This window comes from Lathyrus oleraceus, chromosome 4 (assembly GCF_024323335.1).
Source record: "Lathyrus oleraceus cultivar Zhongwan6 chromosome 4, CAAS_Psat_ZW6_1.0, whole genome shotgun sequence".
Classification (NCBI taxonomy): domain Eukaryota; kingdom Viridiplantae; phylum Streptophyta; class Magnoliopsida; order Fabales; family Fabaceae; genus Lathyrus; species Lathyrus oleraceus.
The window spans coordinates 459,016,732-459,037,774 of record NC_066582.1 but is presented as its reverse complement, the minus strand read 5'-3'; the positions used below and the strand labels follow the sequence as shown (position 1 = coordinate 459,037,774).

The 21,043-nt window shown below is 41.9% G+C and overlaps 1 protein-coding gene and 1 pseudogene across 1 annotated transcript; both read left to right on the top strand.

The window, feature by feature from the left end:
* Window positions 1-571, top strand: part of LOC127076114 (ATP synthase subunit alpha, mitochondrial-like) — a 1,961-nt pseudogene extending 1,390 nt beyond the window's left edge.
* Window positions 572-9,973: 9,402 nt separating this feature from the next.
* On the top strand, window positions 9,974-11,445 carry LOC127137966 (uncharacterized). Its single transcript, XM_051064371.1, has 2 exons — window positions 9,974-10,768; window positions 11,365-11,445. The coding sequence occupies exons 1-2, from the start codon at window positions 9,974-9,976 to the stop codon at window positions 11,443-11,445; spliced, it is 876 nt and encodes a 291-aa protein (XP_050920328.1).
* The last annotated feature ends 9,598 nt before the right edge of the window (window positions 11,446-21,043 follow it).

Sequence of the window (21,043 nt, the reverse complement as noted above, 5' to 3'; positions counted from 1 at the left end):
TAGCTCAATATGAAAGAGACATTCTAAGCACTATAAAACAAGAATTACTACAATCACTAAAAGGTGGACTAACTGGCGAAAGAAAGATAGAATCGGATGCATTCTTAAAAGAAAAAGCTTTGTCCTTAATTTAATTTTAATTATGATTATATATTAAAAGAAAATATGGATCTGGATGGAATCGACCTCTCCTTTTTTTTAGGTCACCGCATATCTTATAAAGTTTTTCTTTAATGATATGCATTAATACGCTCTCTAAGTGAGGAGACAGGAGCTCCAACTTAGAGACGCTCCCTAGGACGGACAGAGGTAGGGGGGAAGCCCAGAGAGAGGATATTTTAGGTATGTCTCCCAAGGATAGCTCCTTTGTTTGAGAGCCTTTACACGAGTTTGTTGAAAAGTCGTTTTTTTTCCTCAAAAGAAAAGACAGTTCCTCGTCTTTGTCGTCGTATGCTTAACACATGGTGTTTAGAGGGCCACTATAGGGGGTGAGTCCAAAGAATGTGTGGTAAGCGCATTTAGCGATTTATTCGAACACGGGACACCAGGCTTGAAGAAGGGCCGGGGAATGCTCCGGGTAGATCGCTGAGGAGGAGGGTGAGAGTTCAGTAGGATTCTTAGAATGGCCCGGGAGAAACCTCTTTGATGAGGAGTAGCCGAGTTAGTACACATATTTTTGGTCCGAGAACTACATCTGGTTTGATGTCGAGTCCATGTTCAGGTGCAGGGCTTGTCTAAGTAGGCCGTGGGTTTTATTAGAAGGCCCACTCAACCATAAATAAGGGAAATCAATAGAATCGGAGTTGCCTATACGGATAAAAAGGGGGCTATGCTGCAACTTGACAACAAAGAAGGCAAGTTGATGGAAAGCAGCAATTCGCTTTTTTCGATAGATAGTACCTCACCCGCGATAGAGTAAGCAATTTGAAGGTAGCGGCGATCCGGATGTGCCCATGTCGGCGGAGAAAGACGATCCAGGCAAATGAAAGTAGGAATCGAGAAAAACGACTCATTCTTACTTGCAATGGAAGTCTAATATAGGAATTGATTTGTGAGCGTCTTCCGCATCTCCATCTTATGCTCCGGGATATTCCTCCAGGTCGAGAAGATGCTCCACGGTCCATCTCTCTAGTGAAAGATGATGATGACAAGGCCATCCTAGTCGACGAATCTGAACACTCAGATGGGGATGCCAAAGCAGTGGTCCGATGATGTGAGAGACCTAAAGAAGGTGCCACCAATGGATATATAGCTAGTAGTCTCACTTAAATAGAATACAGGCCCTTTCAAAGTACGAATTCGGGGTTTATTTCTCAACGTTGCGTCACCTTGATTTCTCGGCAACCTCGCAAGTAATGTTTCCCGAAAGAGCTATGGCAGAGAAGAGCTTGGAGCATTTAGTCAAAGCATCTTCGCCACGTGGGTACGGGCATATCATAATCTAATTGGATAAACTCTCTTGTGTGAAATAGAATTGAAGTTATAGAGAACTTAAGAAGTAGTAGAAAGCGCCCAACCAAGAGGTCATGACGCTGATGTGCTAGATAAGTAATTTTGTTTGGATAACCAAGATCCATTATATACGATGAATGAGATTCCAATGAGAGAGTCGAGAGCCAAAGAAGACCTTCGACTTGTCTTGTCAGGATTATGGAACTGGCCTTAAATTTCAGCATAGTCTTTCAAGATCTTAAGAATCTCCTTGGTATTAGAGATAGATGCCGCGCAGAAAAGTAGAATGTCATCAGCATACAATAAGTAGGACGGGAAAGGCAAACCCCAGACCGATACAAATGCAAAGAACCCGCCAAGCTTAAAGGTCAATATATTGGCCCAGCACTTCCCCTGCAACACAAAATAACAACGGAGAGAAAGGGTCTCCTTGTCGAACTCCTCGCGAACAGGTGAAATAGCCCGCTGGAGAACCATTAATAAGAATCGACATATGTATGATCCGAATGGAAAATCGAATGACGCTGATCCAGTCGAAGAAAACCTGCTTCAGAGCGAGTACTCCGCCTAGCCTATCTTACGGCCGGCCCCCTTGGAATGGAAGGCGCTAGCTTTCTATAATTCTAAAAGCAAAGCAAATAGACCACTCCCTCTTTTCTAGGGCTGGAAAGATTTACTCTATTTTTAGGTATGACGGAAAGACATTTTACAACCGTAACTTCTGTGGTTACGAGTCGGGGTACGGTAGTGATTCGCTATTCTAGGATGACTTCAAAGGCATATCGTCCTCAAAAGAGGAAGGGAAGCAACCCACCCTCTCAAGAGGGGTTGGGGCAAGGGGTGATCGATCGTCTAGCGGAGCTACACAGCAAGCCACTATATGCGCTACTCCGAATTCTTCTTCTGAGACTTCCGCCTCTTTTCCCAGCTATCCCTCTTTCCCTAGTGTCGCAGTCTCGCGGATTCTCTTTATTGTGACTTATTGTGTTGGAAAGTCTCTTCTTCTTTCCTGCCTAATGGCCAAATACCCGTGAGGAGCCTTGTCTAAGTAGGAAAAATATCTCTTTATCTTCCGAAAGGAGGCTAAAACATCCAAAGCAATATGTTAAGAAACCGTCTTTAGATCCTAACATTGTTATGAGAAATGTTCCAGATGGGCTAATCTCCACCGAACCTGTGCAAGAAAGGGAAGAAGAAGTCACCACCATAAAGTATGCATCACAATAGTCATTGAACGAAAGAGGTGTTACCTTATTATACGCCATTTCCTAAATAGAGTTTCAAACTGGGGTTAAATAGGATTAAAATAGTGGCACTAATCAATGATATAAAGAGCACTCCCTTCCAATCCCATTTCTTTCCCCCGGACCCTATACCCAGACAGAAGGAATGCATGGGTAGAAAGGAACTACGCGCGGGCAAAAGAAGAATCCAAAACCGGCACTCCTTCTCGGGTCGGGCAAAATTGGACAGATTGAAGCTTCTTTTCTTTTTGCCGGAGGGCCACGCGAGAAAAGAAGGCGGGTTTGAAGCCAATTGAAGCTCGAGACCTAAGATAAGGTATGTGCCTGGTGAATGTGACTGAGATTTTCCTGCGCCTGCCTATTATTAAAAAAAAGGAAAGCACTTGAACCGGCCAAAGGAGGACTCATTCAAGACAACATCATCGGTGTGAAAGACTAGCTTGATGACAAAACCTCTTTCTCAGTGGGCTTTTAGTCTAAAAAGGCTTCATTCTCCGTTTGCTATTGTGACTACCCATCATCATACCGAGATGAACTAGTGTTAGGATAAGAGGTAGTAGACCTCGTCGTACATTGATATTTGCACGTTGAAAGACGAGGAATAGCGAGTCGATAATGCTCGAAAATAGGCAGACTTTATGATTGCACAAGATAGCTAAAATATGTTCTATAGAGGGAAGCGGTGCCATCAAATCGTGAGTAATGGCAGTGAAACCAAAAAGGTCAGGTCTTGCAGAGCCTCAATTGGAATCATAGGGTGGGCGGTCTGCGCGTATCGGGATATGGTATGGATTCTCATTCCTTTCGGGAAGCCTAGGCATAGACTAGGAGGGGTCCGGCTCACTTTGTTACATACGTTCTTTCTTCTTTTCAGAAGGTCTAGAGTAGGGAATCGAAAGATAATATTTATGAATTGATGAGAGAAGAGGGCGCTAGTTCAGATAGCGAAGAAGAGCTAGCTTGCCTATTTCCAACGGTTAGACAAATGGTTGGAATTAAGTCTGATGGTTCCTTTGGGATCTCGTCAATTCATTTCTTTGTTCGCCTAGCAGTCTTTACTTCCAGTACAACTTGAATTCTCTTTTGTATCACATCTTTTCCTCGGACGGCAGTACACTCTGAGCGTGGATCCTATCTATGTGAATTCACCCTCTCCTAACAGGATAAAAAAAGATCCAAGCTATCTACCCTATTAACCCAATACTGACTAGTTGAACTCAACCCTTAGCTCTCACTTTAAGCATTGAATGAATCCCTATGGCCTAGTTCAATGATTGAGTACTTGTGCTGTGTAACCATAGTTTCATAGTCTTTGTTAGTTTATTGTTTGGTTGAGTTATTAGCACCCTTAACCTGCTACATACGACTGGAAGTAAGCATGCCAGAGCTGGGTCAGCGAGTGAGCGATTAGTAGTACATTAAGGGCGAGAGTAGCGACTTAGGTTATCGATTACTGACTTCTCCTTCCGGGATAGAGAGTATGCATTGTACGATTGCTAAGTGTTAAGCATATAGCCAGGGCCAATTGCATTTATTTATTTCGACCTTTAAGCAGTTGGTCAAACTGCCGACTAAGTTGCAGGAATTACTTGACCTCAGCCTAGCAACCTTATCCTAGTCCGATCACTTATTCTCGCGGGCCTGGAAGGTTGCATTGGAGTATGCACGTATATCGTAGTATACATACAAGGTTCTTCTCTTTCTTCGGGAAGACTTTCCGAATATAGTTTGTCTGTCTCCTCTTTCGATTCGGAGCGGCGGTCTTGGTTTTGGAGAATGCTTTGGGGTTCACCCCATCCTGTCTCTTAGAAAAGCCGCTAGGAAAAGCTCTTTCATCAGGGGTTGGGGCATTTCCTAACAGGTTTGTCCTGTGGAACTTTCGATCTAGCCCTTCCTTTTCATCTGTCTTCTGCCACCAAGTACGCGTACTACCTGTACCCCTTCTGCCAAGTGCTTAATTTCCTTCTTAATCCGCTTAAGCAGAATTATAAATGGCCTTTTCGCTCTTTTATGAAGGAGAAGCGGGTATATCTTTTATCTATGCTTGGCTGGTGGTATAGGATAGGATGAGCTAACTGAAGCAGTGATGAGCTAGGATAAACGCTTTATCGACCCGATTTAGAGGCAAGAAAGTAGAAAGATAGGTTTAAGATTAGCTCTCTATAGTTATATTTAGGAAAGCTCAATCTCTCCATGAACCCTTGCTGCAAAAGTCATGTCACTCCCGCTCGGCGAATCAACCGCAAGTCCCAACCCAGAAAAAGAGGCAAAGTGAAAGGAAAGGTGGATTGACTAATTGGTTTAATAAGTTCCGAATGGGAGGTTAACAGAAGGCATGTTCCCATCCATAAGCAAGGAATTAAAAGGCCCATAATATCTACTAACGTCTGTGGTTGGGGGGAAGATGTAGGAATCGATAAAGTCTTCATCTTCCGAAATTCCGGGCTTAGGTCCCCGCGTAGGGGTGATCCTTCTCAGACCTTTCTCTGGAGACCGTAATAAAGAGTCTTTGCTTACTTACATTATAAACGCGCTTCACTCTAAGGAGTTAAGTAATGAATCCTATTTTCCCGAGCTTGCCTGGCTGGAAAAGCCCAACGACTAGTAAGTGTAGTTAATTATGTCTAAAACTTTCTTTAATTCTTTCTTTATTGGATATTATTGAAAGGCTAAGTGTGCTTATGAACGAACATAGGATTTAACCGGTTGGTTCCAGAGAACCAGATAGGAAGAAAAGACCCATAGGATTCTCTTGAAGCAGCATGACTAGACTCAACTCACGGATTTGTATTGAAAACTTTTTTTCATTGGTAGTTGGAGTACCAAACCGGTCTAATCTCTTTCTATAGCAAGCGCCGTCGCCTTTTTCAATCTGGATTAGCCCTTAGTAGCATTCCCAACTACATGCTTTTATTCTTAATTTTTATTTATCTGACTAGGAATTACTCCCTTTTTTACCCTATCCGATTCTTTACTTATAGTCTCTACCTTTGTATCAGATGTTACTACACACTTTGTGTAGGTGTTTAATTGGTTGCTTTATATGGTAAAACACTAGCTAGATTCTAATGTCTTGACTGATGTCATGACATGGTGTGTATGTGTGACTGCATTGTAGGTTAGAATATCTAACTGTACTCTGATGTCTTGACTGATGTCATGACACACTTGAGTAGTTACTGCAGGATTAGCTAATATAGGATTTATTGAATGTCAAACTGGAGACTGTGACATTCATCCCTATCAGCAGCTACTGAGGAATAAAACAGTTGGCGTTCTGTTAGAGCTCAGTATTCACTTGCAGTATGGTTATCAAGGAAGAACCAGACCTGGCATAAGGCCTACTGTGTGAATGTCAAACTGGAGGTTATGACATTCATCATGGACAATATATACTGAATAATAGACAGAGTGGTGTTCTGCTACACTTCAGTATGTTTCTTAGTTTGTTCTTCAAGAGGATAACAGAACTAACTTGAGGCCAAATGTGTAAATGTCAAATTGGATACTTTGACATTTATTAATGTAAGCTGCTACTGTAGTATGGTCACTTTGGTCATGTACAGGTTAGCAAAATTGTACAGTCTGTTTTCTGGAAAAACAGACTCAACATATGATCCTTGATGTCTAGCTGAATGTCGTGACATTCATTCCTGACAGCATATGCTATATTGTAGGTTGTTCAGTTTTCTGTTTCAGCTTTTTCTTAGGCTATTCTTCAGGAAGTCAACAGCTTAGAGAAAAACCAGGAAATCAACAACCAAGCTACATTTAATGAACCTAACTAATAGCCTATTTGTTAGTAACCTAGATATTGAATTTATGGGAACTCGTGTGACCTTAAATTCAGGAGAATACAAGTGCAAAAGCCCAGGTACTGCAATATAAAAGGAAGTCGTTCCTTCATTCAGTTTTGGGGATTTTGAGGCGTGAAGATTAAGTGTGTCCATCATACTTCACTGCTGTATTTTTGTGAGTCTTGTATTACACATATCTTGTAAGCCAAGCCTTTATCACGTTGATGATTGTTTTGGCATAGGGTGTTCATTGAGATGTAAGTGTTGTGTCGCTCAAAGCTTTTAAGCGTAAGTGTTGTGTATCTTGATTAAAGTTGTTAAGCACAATCAAGAGTTGTTTGAAGTGTGACTTCAAAAGTGTCTTTAATATTGATTAAAGGTAGTAATCACTGAGGTGATTGAGGGGGAGTGAGTAGGAACTCTGATCTTAGAGTAAGATTGAAATTGCATTGGGTAGGGATTAAGTGACGAGTTGTAAACGGGTGAGTTTAGCTTTGAATTAATACTACTGATAGTGGATTTCCTCCCTGGCTTGGTAGCCCCCAGATGTAGGTCATGTTGGACTGAACTGGGTAAACAATTACTTGTGTTATTTACTGCACTTACTGTTAAGTTCTGCATAATTCTTGTCTGTGCAGAATTGGATGTCATAACAACCCGTGTGACATCGAAAGTCTGATAACTAGAATTTCAATTGGCATCAGAGCAGGCACCCTGCCTGTGATTTTCTGGGTGAGATCTAGGGAAGTTACTTTCTAGTACCATGGACAAGGATATAGGACACTCAAATAGACCACCCATGTTGGATGGCTCTAATTATGATGACTGGAAGCCTCGTATGATAGCCTTCTTAAGGTCTCTAGATAGCAAAGTCTGGAGAGCTGTCAACAAAGGATGGGAACATCCAATGAGGACAGGTGAAGATGGAGTCAGTGTGCAGATTCCTGAAGAAGAGTGGGACAAAGGAGCAAGAGGCATTAGCTCTTGGAAATTCCAAGGCCCTGAATGCATTGTTCAATGGAATCAGTAAGAACATCTTCAGGCTGGTGCACCACTGTGAACTAGCTAAGGAAGTTTGGGATACTCTCAAGGTAACTCATGAAGGTACTTCCAAAGTGAAGATGTCCAAACTGCAGATGCTGACCACCAAGTTTGAAAATCAGAGGATGAAAGAGGATGAGACTATTCATGACTTTCACATGAATATTCTTGGAATTGCAAACACCTCTGGTGGACTAGGTGAGAAAATGGCTGAAGAGAAACTTGTAAGAAATATTCTCAGGTCCTTGCCTAAGAGATTTTCTATGAAGGTCACAGCCATAGAGGAGGCACAAGACATCTGCAACATGAAGGTGGATGAGCTCTTTGGTTCTCTCCAAACCTTTGAAATGGGCCTGTGTGAGAATACTGAAAAGAAGAACAAAAGCGTAGCTTTTGTATCTAATGCTGAAGAAGAGTCAGAAGCAGGCTATACTGAAGGTGATGAAAGTATATCAGAAGCCTTAGCCATGCTTGGGAGACAGTTCAACAAGCTCATAAAGAAAGTTGATCAACAGGGTAGACCTAATGTCAAGAACATCCCGTCTGACATAAGGAAAAGATCAACTTCTGAAGAAAGTTGATCAACAGGATAGACCTAATGTCAAGGGAATCCAGTGCCATGGGTGTGAAGGATATGGTCATATTAAGGCTGACTGCCCTACCTTCCTCATGAGGCAAAGGAAAGGGCTATCTGTCACCTGGTCAGAAGAAGACACTGAGAGTGAATCTGAAGGAGAATCTGCCAAACATGTCACTGCTCTGACCAGTGTCTGTACCTCAGAAGATAACTCAAGTGGAGATGAGCTCACCTTGGATGAACTTGCTGCCTCATATAAAGAACTATGTGTTAAAAGTGCAGAAGTGTGTATCCAAGGAGAAAAGCATAAGAAACTCATCAAAGAGCTAGAAGCTGAGAAACTAGAGCAGCTGAAAGTCATAGAGGGTCTGAAGGGTGAGATTTCTTTGTTGACCTCTAAGCTAGACCAAATGACCAAATCCATCAAAATGCTGAATAAGGGATCTGACACCTTGGAAGAGATCCTGAAGATAGGACAGAAGTCTGGAACCACTTCTGGTTTAGGCCTTGGGAAAAGATCATCAGCTGAACGCAAACGCCCAAAGGCTAAAGTTCAGAAATCCCAAGGGAAGTCACATCCAATGTCTCAACATCGAGGAACCAGAATGAGCAATCATCAGAAGAAGAAATTCAAGAGATGGAGATGTCATTACTGTGGTAGATTCGGTCACATAAAACCCTTCTGCTATAGGCTGCATGGTTACCCAAACCATACCCTACAAGGTAGGCCTAAGAAGAAGGTGTCTACGCATAATGTCCCCATTAAGAAACAAACATGGGCGGCTAAGCAGACACCTCAGGTCAATCCTAAGCAGCAGGCACCTAAGCTTTACTTCTCTCCTGAGAATCAACATTGTGTTGCTAACCTTGCTCACACATATTCAAGGGCACATATTAGACAAGACTGGTACCTTGATAGTGGCTGCTCAAGGCATATGACTGGGATGAGCAACCTAGTGGTGAACCTACATCCTCCTACCACCAAGTTTGTAACATTTGGTGATGGAACTAAAAGAGAAGTCAAGGGTGTTGGTAAGTTGGACTGTCCTGAAGCTCCAAAATTGAGTGGTGTACTGTTAGTAAAAGGACTAACTGTGAACCTCATAAGCATAAGCCAGCTATGTGACCAAGGATGCAAGGTGGAATTTACCAAGGGAGGATGTGTGGTGCTGAATGGGTGCAATCAAGAAGTGATGAGAGGAGACAGATCCAAAGATAATTGCTATCTATGGAAATCTAAAGACTCTCCCAACTTTCCCAAGTGTCCTTTAGCCAAGGAAGATCAGGAAGGGAAGCTGGGACATGGAAGACTTGATCTCCTTAAGGTAAAAGGAATGAAGAAGATCATTTCAAAGGGAGCTATGAGAAGAGTCTCATATCTGTCTTTAGATAAAAGGACAGATTGTGGAAAATGTCTGATTGAAAGTAATGAGCCATTGGCACCTATTGGTCATCATACAAATGATAGGACAGCAAGGGATAGACAGAAGTGTGTATTATTATCGTCTGCAGAAACTCAATACCTAGCTTGTGGTAGCAGGTGGTCATCCCTAGTATGGAGGAACCTGATGCAGACAGAGTACAATGTCACCCGGAATGTCATGACATTGTACGCTACTAAGTGTGACAATAGTAAGGGCAAAGAGGGAATGCGTGCGTCTGAATATTTATAGCAACTAATGAAGTTAGTTAGCTACTGTTTAGTAAGTCAAATTATTAAACAACAAATAGTGAGCTCTGAGTGGTTAAAATCTAATAGACCTTACTCTTGCATAAAGCGTTTCACATTCCGTCGCTTCAAACCCCATTCGTGCAAACCCTCTTCCAAAGAAACGGTTCATCTTCCCTCTGAGATAATCAGCATGGCTCACCAATCCGATACCACCTCCTATACTACCGTGTCCGATTCTCATAACACGGAGTTCAGCAACCCCAACCGGGAGGAAGTTAGTGTCAACGCTTCAACGTCGTCCCATGCAAGAAGACCAAAAGAAACGGTCTCCAGAATCTCCTCAGCTATCGCTCTGGACAACCCTTCCAAGGAAGGATCGAGGTATGTGCACAATGCCATTGCCTCTATGGTCACTAAGATTCTGTCCGGGGATCAGAATGTTCCTGGGGTTTCTGTTCCCTTGAACACTATCGTACCCGATGATGGTGCATGTTGTGAAACCGCAGTTGTGTTAAGGGAAAATGTGTCTAGATTACCTGAAGAGGGTCCTAAGAATGATAAACATGTAAGCAAGATGAGAGGTGAGAAGGTAAGTATCCCTCAAGATGTTGAGGCCAACCCTAGAGCTGACACAGTCAACCTGGAAGAGTTCTCTGATAACGAACTGTTGGCCTTAGTTATCCCTAGCATAGCCAAGAGGGTCAGGACTAGGAGAGGGAAAAAGACAGTGCTGCAAAGGTCTCCATCCAAGGAAGTTGATGAGACAACTTCTCCCAAGCAAACAGTGACAGAAAGTGCACGCAAAAGGAAAGGTCATGGCCCTGCAAAATCTTGGAGCAAAGAGGTGCCCAAGAAACTGAAGACCAAGGCTGTTGTGGTGGAGTCTGACTCGGATGCTCCCTGTGATGTCACAACATCCCTGTCCAGGAAGAAGCCAACCTCTAGCAAGTTGGCTGCTAGCGTTCCAGAGGTGCCTATAGACAATGTATCCTTCCACTTTGCCTCTAGTGTGAACAGATGGAAGTATGTCTACCACAAGAGGCTGGCCTTGGAGAGGGAACTGGCTCAGAACGCCTTGGAGTGTAAGGAGATTGTGGATCTTATCAGAGAGGCAGGACTGATGAGAACTGTGACTCAACTACCCAAGTGCTATGAGACTCTGGTGAAGGAATTCATTGTCAATCTGTCTGAGGAGTGTGCTGATGGGAAGTCCAGACAGTTTAGAAAGGTCTATGTGCGTGGCAAGTGTGTGACCTTTTCCCCCTCAGTAATCAATTTGTACTTGGGAAGAACAGATGAAGTGCAACCAGAGCTTGAAGTGACTGACAACAGAATCTGTGAAGTCATCACAGCAAAGCAAGTCCGGAAATGGCCTCTCAAAGGGAAGCTGGTGGCCAGCCAACTCAGTGTGAAGTATGCCATGCTACACAAAGTTGGAGCAGCCAACTGGGTACCCACAAATCACAAGTCAACTGTGTCGGTGATGTTAGGAAAGTTCATCTATGCTGTTGGAACCAAGGCAAAGGTGGACTATGGCACCTACATCTTTGATCAGACCATGAAACATGCTGGGAGTTTCAGTGTGAAGGGACCTATAGCCTTTCCGTCTCTCATATGTGGTATTGTGCTGAGTCAATTCCGACACATCCTAACAGACAATGACTTTGTGAAAAGAAGAGAAAGTCCATTGGCCTTCAGCTACAAACTGTTCCAGGGCAAGCATGTCCCTGACATTGTCATGACATCGGAAGAAGCATCCAAAACTGGCAACCAACCAGATAAAGCTGATGTCATTGCTGTGCTCAGAGAGACTTGCAAAGAGCTGGAGGCTAGGAAGCTTGCTTTGGAAAAGCTGATCTTTCAATTGGAGATGTCTGCAGAGGATATAGATGGAGCTGCAAGGCAAAGCTCAGAGGGTGAGGAGGAGGCTAGTTCTGAGGAGGAGGCTGATGATGAGGCTGAGGAATAAATACTTGTCCTTTTTGTGTTTTCTGTCATTTGTGTGTAATTCTGCTTACTATTTGTGGATCTGTAATTTAAAGTGTTGCTTTGGCAACATTTTTGACAAAAAGGGGGAGTGACAAGTGATACCCCAGGACAACAGAATTTTATTATTTTGTTAAAACAGGTTCATGACAGATTCAAGTTTTCCTCTCCTGCAGCTGATGTATGATGAAGTTTGTATTTAACTTCTGTGTGTATGCTGTTGTGTGTGTGAAGTTTTTATTTAACTTCCCCCTCCCCCCTGCAGCAGCTGATATGTGCTGCTTTGTGAAGTTTTTATTTAACTTCCATGTATGTGAGTGTGCTGCCACTCTGAGCCTATTAGCTAGGATTATTTCCTGCTAGATGTGTGATTCCGCTGCTATGAACTCTGTTATGGGGATCAAAGTGTTTTAGCCAAAAAATTGCCAAAGGGGGAGTTTGTAGGTGTTTAATTGGCTGCTTTATATGGTAAAACACTAGCTGGATTCTAATGTCTTGATTGATGTCATGATATGGTGTGTATGTGTGACTGTATTGTAGGTTAGAATATCTAACTGTACTCTGATGTCTTGACTGATGTCATGACACATTTGAGTAGTTACTGCAGGATTAGCTAATACAGAATTTATTGAATGTCAAACTGGCGTTCTGTTAGAGCTCAGTATTCACTTGCAGTATGGTTATCAAGGAAGAACCAGACCTGGCATAAGGCCTACTGTGTGAATGTCAAACTAGAGGTTATGACATTCATCATGGACAGTATATACTGAATAATAGACAGAGTGGTGTTCTGCTACACTTCAGTATGTTTCTTAGTTTGTTCTTCAAGAGGATAACAGAACTAAGTTGAGGCCAAATGTGTAAATGTCAAATTGGATACTTTGACATTTATTAATGTAAGCTGCTACTGTAGTATGGTCACTTTGGTCATGTACAGGTCAGCAAAATTGTACAGTCTGTTTTCTGGAAAAACAGACTCAGCATATGATCCTTGATGTCTAGCTGAATGTCGTGACATTCATTCCTGACAGCATATGCTATATTGTAGGTTGTTTAGTTTTCTGTTTCAGCTTTTTCCTAGGCTATTCTTCAGGAAGTCAACAGCTTAGAGAAAAACCAGGAAATCAACAACCAAGCTACATTTAATGAACCTAACAAATAGCCTATTTGTTAGTAACCTAGATATTGAATTTATGGGAGCTCGCGTGACCTTAAATTCAGGAGAATACAAGTGCAAAAGCCCAGGTACTGCAATATAAAAGGAAGTCGTTCCTTCATTCAGTTTTGGGGATTTTGAGGCGTGAAGATTAAGTGTGTCCATCATACTTCACTGCTGTATTTTTGTGAGTCTTGTATTAGACATATCTTGTATGCCAAGCCTTTATCACGTTGATGATTGTTTTGGCATAGGGTGTTCATTGAGTTGTAAGTGTTGTGTCGCTCAAAGCTTTTAAGCGTGAGTGCTGTGTATCTTGATTAAAGCTGTTAAGCACAATCAAGAGTTGTTTGAAGTGTGACTTCAAAAGTGTCTTTAATATTGATTAAAGGTAGTAATCACTGAGGTGATTGAAGGGGAGTGAGTAGGAACTCTGATCTTAGAGTAAGATTGAAATTGCATTGGGTAGGGATTAAGTGACGAGTTGTAAACGGGTGAGTTTAGCTTTGAATTAATACTACTGATAGTGGATTTCCTCCCTGGCTTGGTAGCCCCCAGATGTAGGTCATGTTGGACTGAACTGGGTAAACAATTACTTGTGTTATTTACTGCACTTACTGTTAAGTTCTGCATAATTCTTGTCTGTGCAGAATTGGATGTCATAACAACCCGTGTGACATCTAAAGTCTGATAACTAGAATTTCACTTTGCTTTAGCATATCCATCTAGATGGATGGCAGTGAAGAAGCATAATAGCCTTCTCCATAAGTCTAAGTATAACCATTGGTTCAATGTAATTAGGATCATCTTCTATCTTTGGACTTAATATCTACATCACCTGAGACTTGGGGTTCTTCTTCAACTGTCTCAGAAACCTAACATTGCTCTGTCGAGGATGAGGAGCCATCACTCTGACTGCCAGAACAGAACAAGGACCTTCTCTAATGACGCAACCTTCAAGAAGGGAATTCGGAATCATAAGACGACTTTGCAACAAAGAGAAAAATAGTGCTTTCTCAGAAAAGAAAGAGAGATTGGCATTCCTCCGATCAGCATGAGAGCTCGATCCAGCTGAAAGCGATCCCTCAGAAAGTCCTTATAAATGGAATGCTCCTCTATGTGCTCCGAGACCCTCTCCTTGCTCGAGGGAAGATGTGCGGTTCTCTGCTTCAGCCGCGGGCTTAACACCGGAATTCCAAGCAAAGACGTTAGAGGATACTGCATCTCATAACGGTAGAAAGAGGAAAGGCTAATCGAAAAAGGTTAAGATTGCTTAATCAGTTATGGCCACTAGTCATTCGGATTTATCCTAACTCATGTCAATATTATCACATGGCATTTAGCTAGCCTATATCTCCGCTTTAGCTTCCGTACTCAACCGTCTCTCTCATTAGTCCGATCTAGCCTCTATTGATTGAGAGGATTGAAGACTCCTTTTATTTTTTTAATGAAAACCTTCAACTAAGGTAGTCGCTTAGCTAACTCAAAAAGCATCCTCTAACGAGCACACCACTTTATATTTAGATACCGTCAAAGCAAAGGTGAGGAATAGGGCTAGCTAACAAGTAAACGAGAGACGTAAGTGAACGAAGTTGGCATCTTCGAGCTAAGCAAGCAAATAAACTACTTCTCTTCCTTACGAAGTGAGCCAGGTAAGCAAGGAAGTAATAGAAAGACTCTCAAGTGTTCTCATATTCTCCTATTTTACTCCCACTTGGGATTCACTAATAAAGGATAGATAAAGGAAACTTCAAGGGGCTTCTAATCTATTCTTTCTTGCCCCCGATTCCCTTAAGTGGGATATATATACCCTGTGCAAGCTCGGAATTTGAACTGAAAGGGATTGCTCCTGAGACAATTGTCATTGCCTTTTGATTTGGCACAAACACATTGGTCCAGTAGTTGCTTTGTTCCACGGCTGAAGCGTTCGGTTCATTAGATACTGAGACTTTTTTCCTTATAATTTTAAGTGGAATTAAATTTCCAGCTATCCTTCCATCCGCCCTTTATCAAGCTACAAGCCAGAACAAAAAAAACCGGTCCTCATATGGATGAGGAAGTCGAAAGACTGAGAACCTTTCGTAACAACTTCCCTTCCCGAAGAATAGAATCTCAATCTCTCCTAAGCCCGCTTGACTGCCCAGCCTTCCCCAAGGATACTTCCTTGAACAGCCTCACCTCCCATCACATAGCAGGCTTTGAAATCTTCCATATGTCTCTTGGAACACCACAACTATCCAGGAACGAATGATAGAAGGGAATGTCAGGTAGGCTTGCGAAGTTATGAGAAAGATATTTCTCCTCCTAGAGGGGGAAACATTGAGTTACATGAGGAAGTGAGGGGACTCATATACGGATTAACAACTCATGCATTCCTGCTCAAGGAAGGGAACCATTTCCATCTATCTAAGTATTTGCAATGGTAGGAGAATGGGGTTGCTAAGGTCCATTCCCGCTGTCATTCCTCTGTCGGGTATAGAGGTTCAGTTAAAGCTTCGGGTGGGAAAGAGATTCACTCGTTGTCGTGTATCCCATTGCTCTTATTGCAGTGGTTGACATTGGCTTATGTAAGTGTTTCCCCTGGGCTCCGGTGAAAGCAGAGCCTTAATTTAATGGTTTTTCATCACCCTCTTCAAGACAGGTGCCACATTCATTGAAGACGACACATTAGGGGATAAGCACGGAGGAATCTAAAAATGTGAGTAGGAGATTCTAGTTCACAGCAAGATGCGGGCACTCCCGTTAGTCCCATGGCAAGAAGTGGTCAGGATGCAGAGACAGAGAGTCAGGGAAGTTCCTCCTATCTATAGGTAGGATCGTAACGTCTAATAGTTTCCTGTAGTTGCTCTAGACTCCTCTCTTTCTCCTATCTATCAGACTATCTTCTGTTTTGTATTATTTTATTTTCTTATCTTGTGACATAGTCTTGTCTCTAGGTGAATATCACTATCGGAATGTGTTAGGATCCCTTCTCTGTCTCCCTCTCTTTCTTTCCTTTCTAGTAGCAAACTTTATTCCGTGGCTTTCCTTCCGTTCCGCGAGAGTAGGGCACCAAAAGATGTCCTATCATTTATTGGAGTAAGAGGCCTTCCAATCCTCATTCCAAAACAAAGAAAGTAAGGCCACTTGTGACCTATCTTCTTGGTCCAACCCCTACTTTAAGAGGAAAGCACAGATCCCCTTTTTGTTTAGCCGATATCTCTTTAAGTATTTATTTTGAAAAGCCTGCGGTAAGCCACTCTTCCTTATTTTGCTTCCTAGTTTCAAGCTTCTTAGATCTACCTCGCTTCATTCCTTGTCGAAATGGTGATTGGGAAGGAAAGCACAACAATAACGCCTTTTTCCTTTTTTCGCCCGATTAGACGAAAGACATGTTGGGGTTGTATCCGAAACATTTTTGAACTGCCGGCCCGACAACCAAGCCTATAACCGGAAATCATAGGTCAAGTTGAGACAAACAAAGGCGCCAGTGAAGAGCTTAAAATCAGTACAAGGGCTATTATTGATGGGATGAAATCTCCCAATCAAGGACTGCTTAGGTCCCTTCTAGTCCGTCCTGTATTTTAGTATGATCGACGGTATTTTACCTATACGGGCATATGTTCGACTTCCTGATCAAGGGCATCCGTCCATAAATTCTTTTATGTAAATATAGATATTCTCGACTTTTCATACCATGGGAAGTCCACTCGGACGAAGACATAGATGATAGGATTATTTGAGAGAAGAGTCGTGCCCTACCTATTCTACAAAACCTTATCCTAGTTTTTACTTTATTTTTTTATATATAAGCATTCATCAACGGATTCTGCTTCCACTGCCTTAGTGCTAATTACAAACTAATTATCCTCATCCCAAAACCCCTTACAAAGAAAGGTAGGCGTGCAATAAGAGAAAGCTTACCTTGCCCCGAGAGAGACCATAGGATAAACTCAGCGTGCAAGAGCTAGAGAATCCCGGGGTATAGTGAGAGACCTGGTGCAAGCTTTTAGAGTATGGCTATCAGTCCCAAGTTTAAGCTAATCACTCGTAAGGTTATGTAGTCCGCCTATAACCCAGCCTTTAAGCATCAACAGAAGATCCAGCGGGATAGTCGTTCTCTGTATCCAAATGCTAGAGTAGGAGAGGAGTAAGCTAACCTTATCCAACCTTTGTATCCGTCAATCCCTATATAGCCTACCAGCGTTGTACCCTTTTGCGAGAAAGTCAGCCTCTATTTATTAAACCCTTTCTAGAGTCACCAGCTAATCCTAAAATCCCAGGTGCGTAAGCAAGCTACCCTTTAGTAGTCAGCAACCCTCCTAAGCCTTGTTTTTAGGAGTAACCTGAGATCTTTTTAAGCTTGTTATAGGAAGATGCGCTATATGAGTAATTAGTTTATTATCGTAGTAGAAATAAGAAAGCAGATTTACTAATCAATTTATTCGCCATGTTAGGAGAAGGGGATGGTCGATGGAAAGAAAAAGAAAGAGCTTTGAATGCAAGCTTCACTCCATCTTTGAGAGTATGGAACTAAGAAGTGGCGGTTAGCGCACCTGCTTCAATTTTATTACGTCTGTCAACTTTAGCTTTCTTCCTCGAGTGCTTGAGTAGAGGCTTATGGAAAGGCCTAACTGCTCTTTTAGTGAACTTGTTGTGTCCATCTGCTTCACTTCAAAAGAATGACGTAGATATATATACTAGAAAGAAATGGCCATGGCAAAGGGTATCGTATATAAGAAAAAAGCTTGACGGAGTGACCTTTCTCGATTTCAATAAGCCGATGGTGATCTCACGGGAATCTAGCTTTGTCAGTGTGGAGTGGATATAACGCCGACATCATGTAGCTGATAATGAAGACATATATATATATAGAAAATGATAAGTGAACCGCAAAAATTACTTAAATAAATAAAGCACGCCCAAAATAAGAGTAAAGCTCTCGCCCTTAATAAAGAGGCTTAAGTTATCGGTTCGAATCCGAGAAAGGGCTTTCGGGTGTTCCAAACACTCTTTTTTTCGGTATGCCGCTCCGCCAGCAAGGAGTGCCAGAGCAATAATAAAATAAATCTAAGAATGGAAAATAAACTCGTACTTTCTGGTAATCCAACGCTTAGCGATATAGATTTTATCATGGAGACTCCTAATCCTTCCTTCTCTTTTTCAGCTTATTCCACTAGTTCTTCGACTTTGTCGGACGCGCAAAGTGCTGCACGTGACTTGGACCTCTTATTTAATCAAATATGTAATGAATACAACAGGTGTGTGCATGAAGCCGGGAAGGTATTACCCCCGGAATGGACCATGCCTGACCTTGTTCGGACAATGTTTGGTGATGAAGTTATTCAACACGGCTTTCTGACGGATGCCTACTATGATGTGCTATTATGTGGCACTCATAGTTAGGGATGCGAGGAGCTGCTGAATTTGCTCGATCTAATAAGCTATGTGTATTAGTATGCAAAAATAGGGAGGAAGGACAAAGGAAAGAGCGATGCCTACATTAAACTAAATGATTCGTCATGGGGAACCCAACCCTAGCTTGAGGCTTGCTTGTCTCAATCATTTTTATTGCTTTAACTAGTCATGCTATGGAGAATTCCCATTGAGAGCCAACTGCTTCATGCCCTAGATCGCGGGGATTCCTATTGTGTGTGGTCTTCCTATTCATTGAGTAAAGGGCTGCGTTAGACCCGCAAGGCTTTCATCGGAGCACATCGCTTTCGCTCCTCAGTTTCTCAGTGGAAGAGGACCTTTCTCGATCAACTATCTTAGTTGAATGAAGAAAGAAGTAAACTTTCTATACCAAATTATCTGAATAGCCAAATAAAGGAATTTTTGGCTTGATAGCCACTCCCCTGAAAAACTGCAAAGAAGACGATTCGCTACTTCCGAATCGCTGCATCCAGCTCCTTCAGTCTCCTCTTTCGTTTGCTTTCTTTATTATTGCTTCTGTTGAATGAATATAGGACTCAGGTGAAGAAGGGTGATCCCTATCAATAGACTTTTATACCAGTTTGGCCTACAGCTCCCGTACCTAGCGATAAAGTGTCTGGTTTCTCTTTCAAGCGTATCCTGATAGTGCGGTGTTGTTCCCTCTCTCGGCATATAGTCTATCAGAGAAGGGCTTTTGTCTCGCCAACTCCGTCTGCTTTTGCTTCGAGTGCCCTTTGTAACACCCCGATAATAATATAATAATTATTTAAATTAAGTTAATAATATGTTTATTAATTTAATTAGATAATTGAATTATTATTATTATTATTTTGGAATAATAATTATTGGGATAATTATTTATTGGAATAAAATAAGTTGGAATAATAAAAAGTCCCATTTTTTGGTAAAAAGGGTTTGCACGTGAAAAGGAAAACACAGAGAAGCGGTTGAAAGTGGGAAAAAGGGCAAAAAGGCAGAGCAAGAGAAGAGGAAAAACTTGGAGCTCAGAGATTGCTGGATTAACTCAGGTAAGGGGGGTTTATCATCGATTAACGGGTATTATGGAATGATATGTACTGGGTAGTAAGAAACTATTGTTTTACCTCTGATTAGATTGATGCATGATGAATTGTGAACTCTTTGGATGAACGAAATTGGGGTATAATTGAGAAAGAATTCGTAGGAATTAGATGTAAAAGTGTCAAATTTTGTGTAATAGAATAAGATACGAATTGTGTTGAAAATATGAATGATTTCTGTGTAGAAATTGGACTGTGGAAGGTTGGTTTGAGTAGATCTCGTAGCAGAGAAAGCCATTGCAGATCTGAGAGTTCTGGTCTCTGGTCATACGCGTATGGCACTAGGCAATACGCGTATGAGATGGCTGGTACGCGTATGGCACTAGGCAATACGCGTATGGATGAGGAAGATGAAATTTTGAACGTGAAATGGTCTCTGGTGGTACGCGTATGGGGAAGTGATACGCGTAGCATACGCGTATGGGACAGGTGATACGCGTATGGGTTGGGCGAGGAGATGCGCAATACGCGTATGAGAGTGGGCATTACGCGTATGGATTTGGTCAGGCGTGGGCAATACGCGTATGGGCATAGGCAATACGCGTATGGGCAGAATTGTGAATTTTCTGTGCTGTTGTTGTGCAGTTTCTGGTTGTTTAGGCTGAGTGTGTAATTCAGCTGATGTATGACATATTAGGGATCATTTCCCGTGGCTTGGAGTAGTATAGGTATTAGTAGAGTGTACTAATACTGTGGTTGTTGTTTGGCATGATCTGATATGCTTATGTGATAAAATATTGATGATGTATGATGATATGTATATTGTTGTGAGTGTATATATTATGCATGTTGTTGATGCTGCATTTGCTAGATGATTAGCATGCATGGCATAGCCTGTGGGGCTGTAGCTAATTCCCATGGTGAGGAATTAGTGAGTGAATTGTTATGGAATTGTTGTTGATGTTTGCATACTAGATGCTTAGTGTGCATAGTCTAGCCTTCGGGGCTGTAGCTAATTCCCATGGTGAGGAATTAGTGAGTGAGTCATTAGATCTCACATGAGTGGGACTGGTGAGCTTAGTAGCCGTATCTGGAGTTGATCGGTGAGCTTGAACTGTATGTTCAAGAATAGTCGGTACCGCATGTGTGGAGTCTCATTTCACAATGAATGTATGGCATATAATATGAATGGATGTATTCCAGTATTATATGTGTGTGTGTTGTGTGTGTTGTTGATGTTGAGTATGGTTGAGATTATACATATGCTATATGTTACTGTTGAATATGATGTTTGAACGGATATTGCCGTTGCTGAGTGCGTAGTCTGATTAGGGTGAATTGATGTGTTATTTACTTAGCATTACATGTTGTTCTATAATGCTTATTATATTGATTGAGGAACTCACCCTTACATCTAATTTTCAGGTAACGAGCAGTGAGTTGAGTAGAAGCTAGTGCTATGGAGTCTAGTGTCGTCCTTAGTGGGTCATGCTCTGGTAGATGTAACATCGGGAGGGAATGTTTGACTATGTTTTAATTTAGTTGTTGATTCAACTTTACATGTAATGTAGTACATGATTTGAATGTCGATGTTTTGTAACCGCTGCGAATTATGCAAAATAGTCTTATTTTGATTTAATAAATGAGCATGACAGGATATTTTGATAATTGTTGTGAAATGATT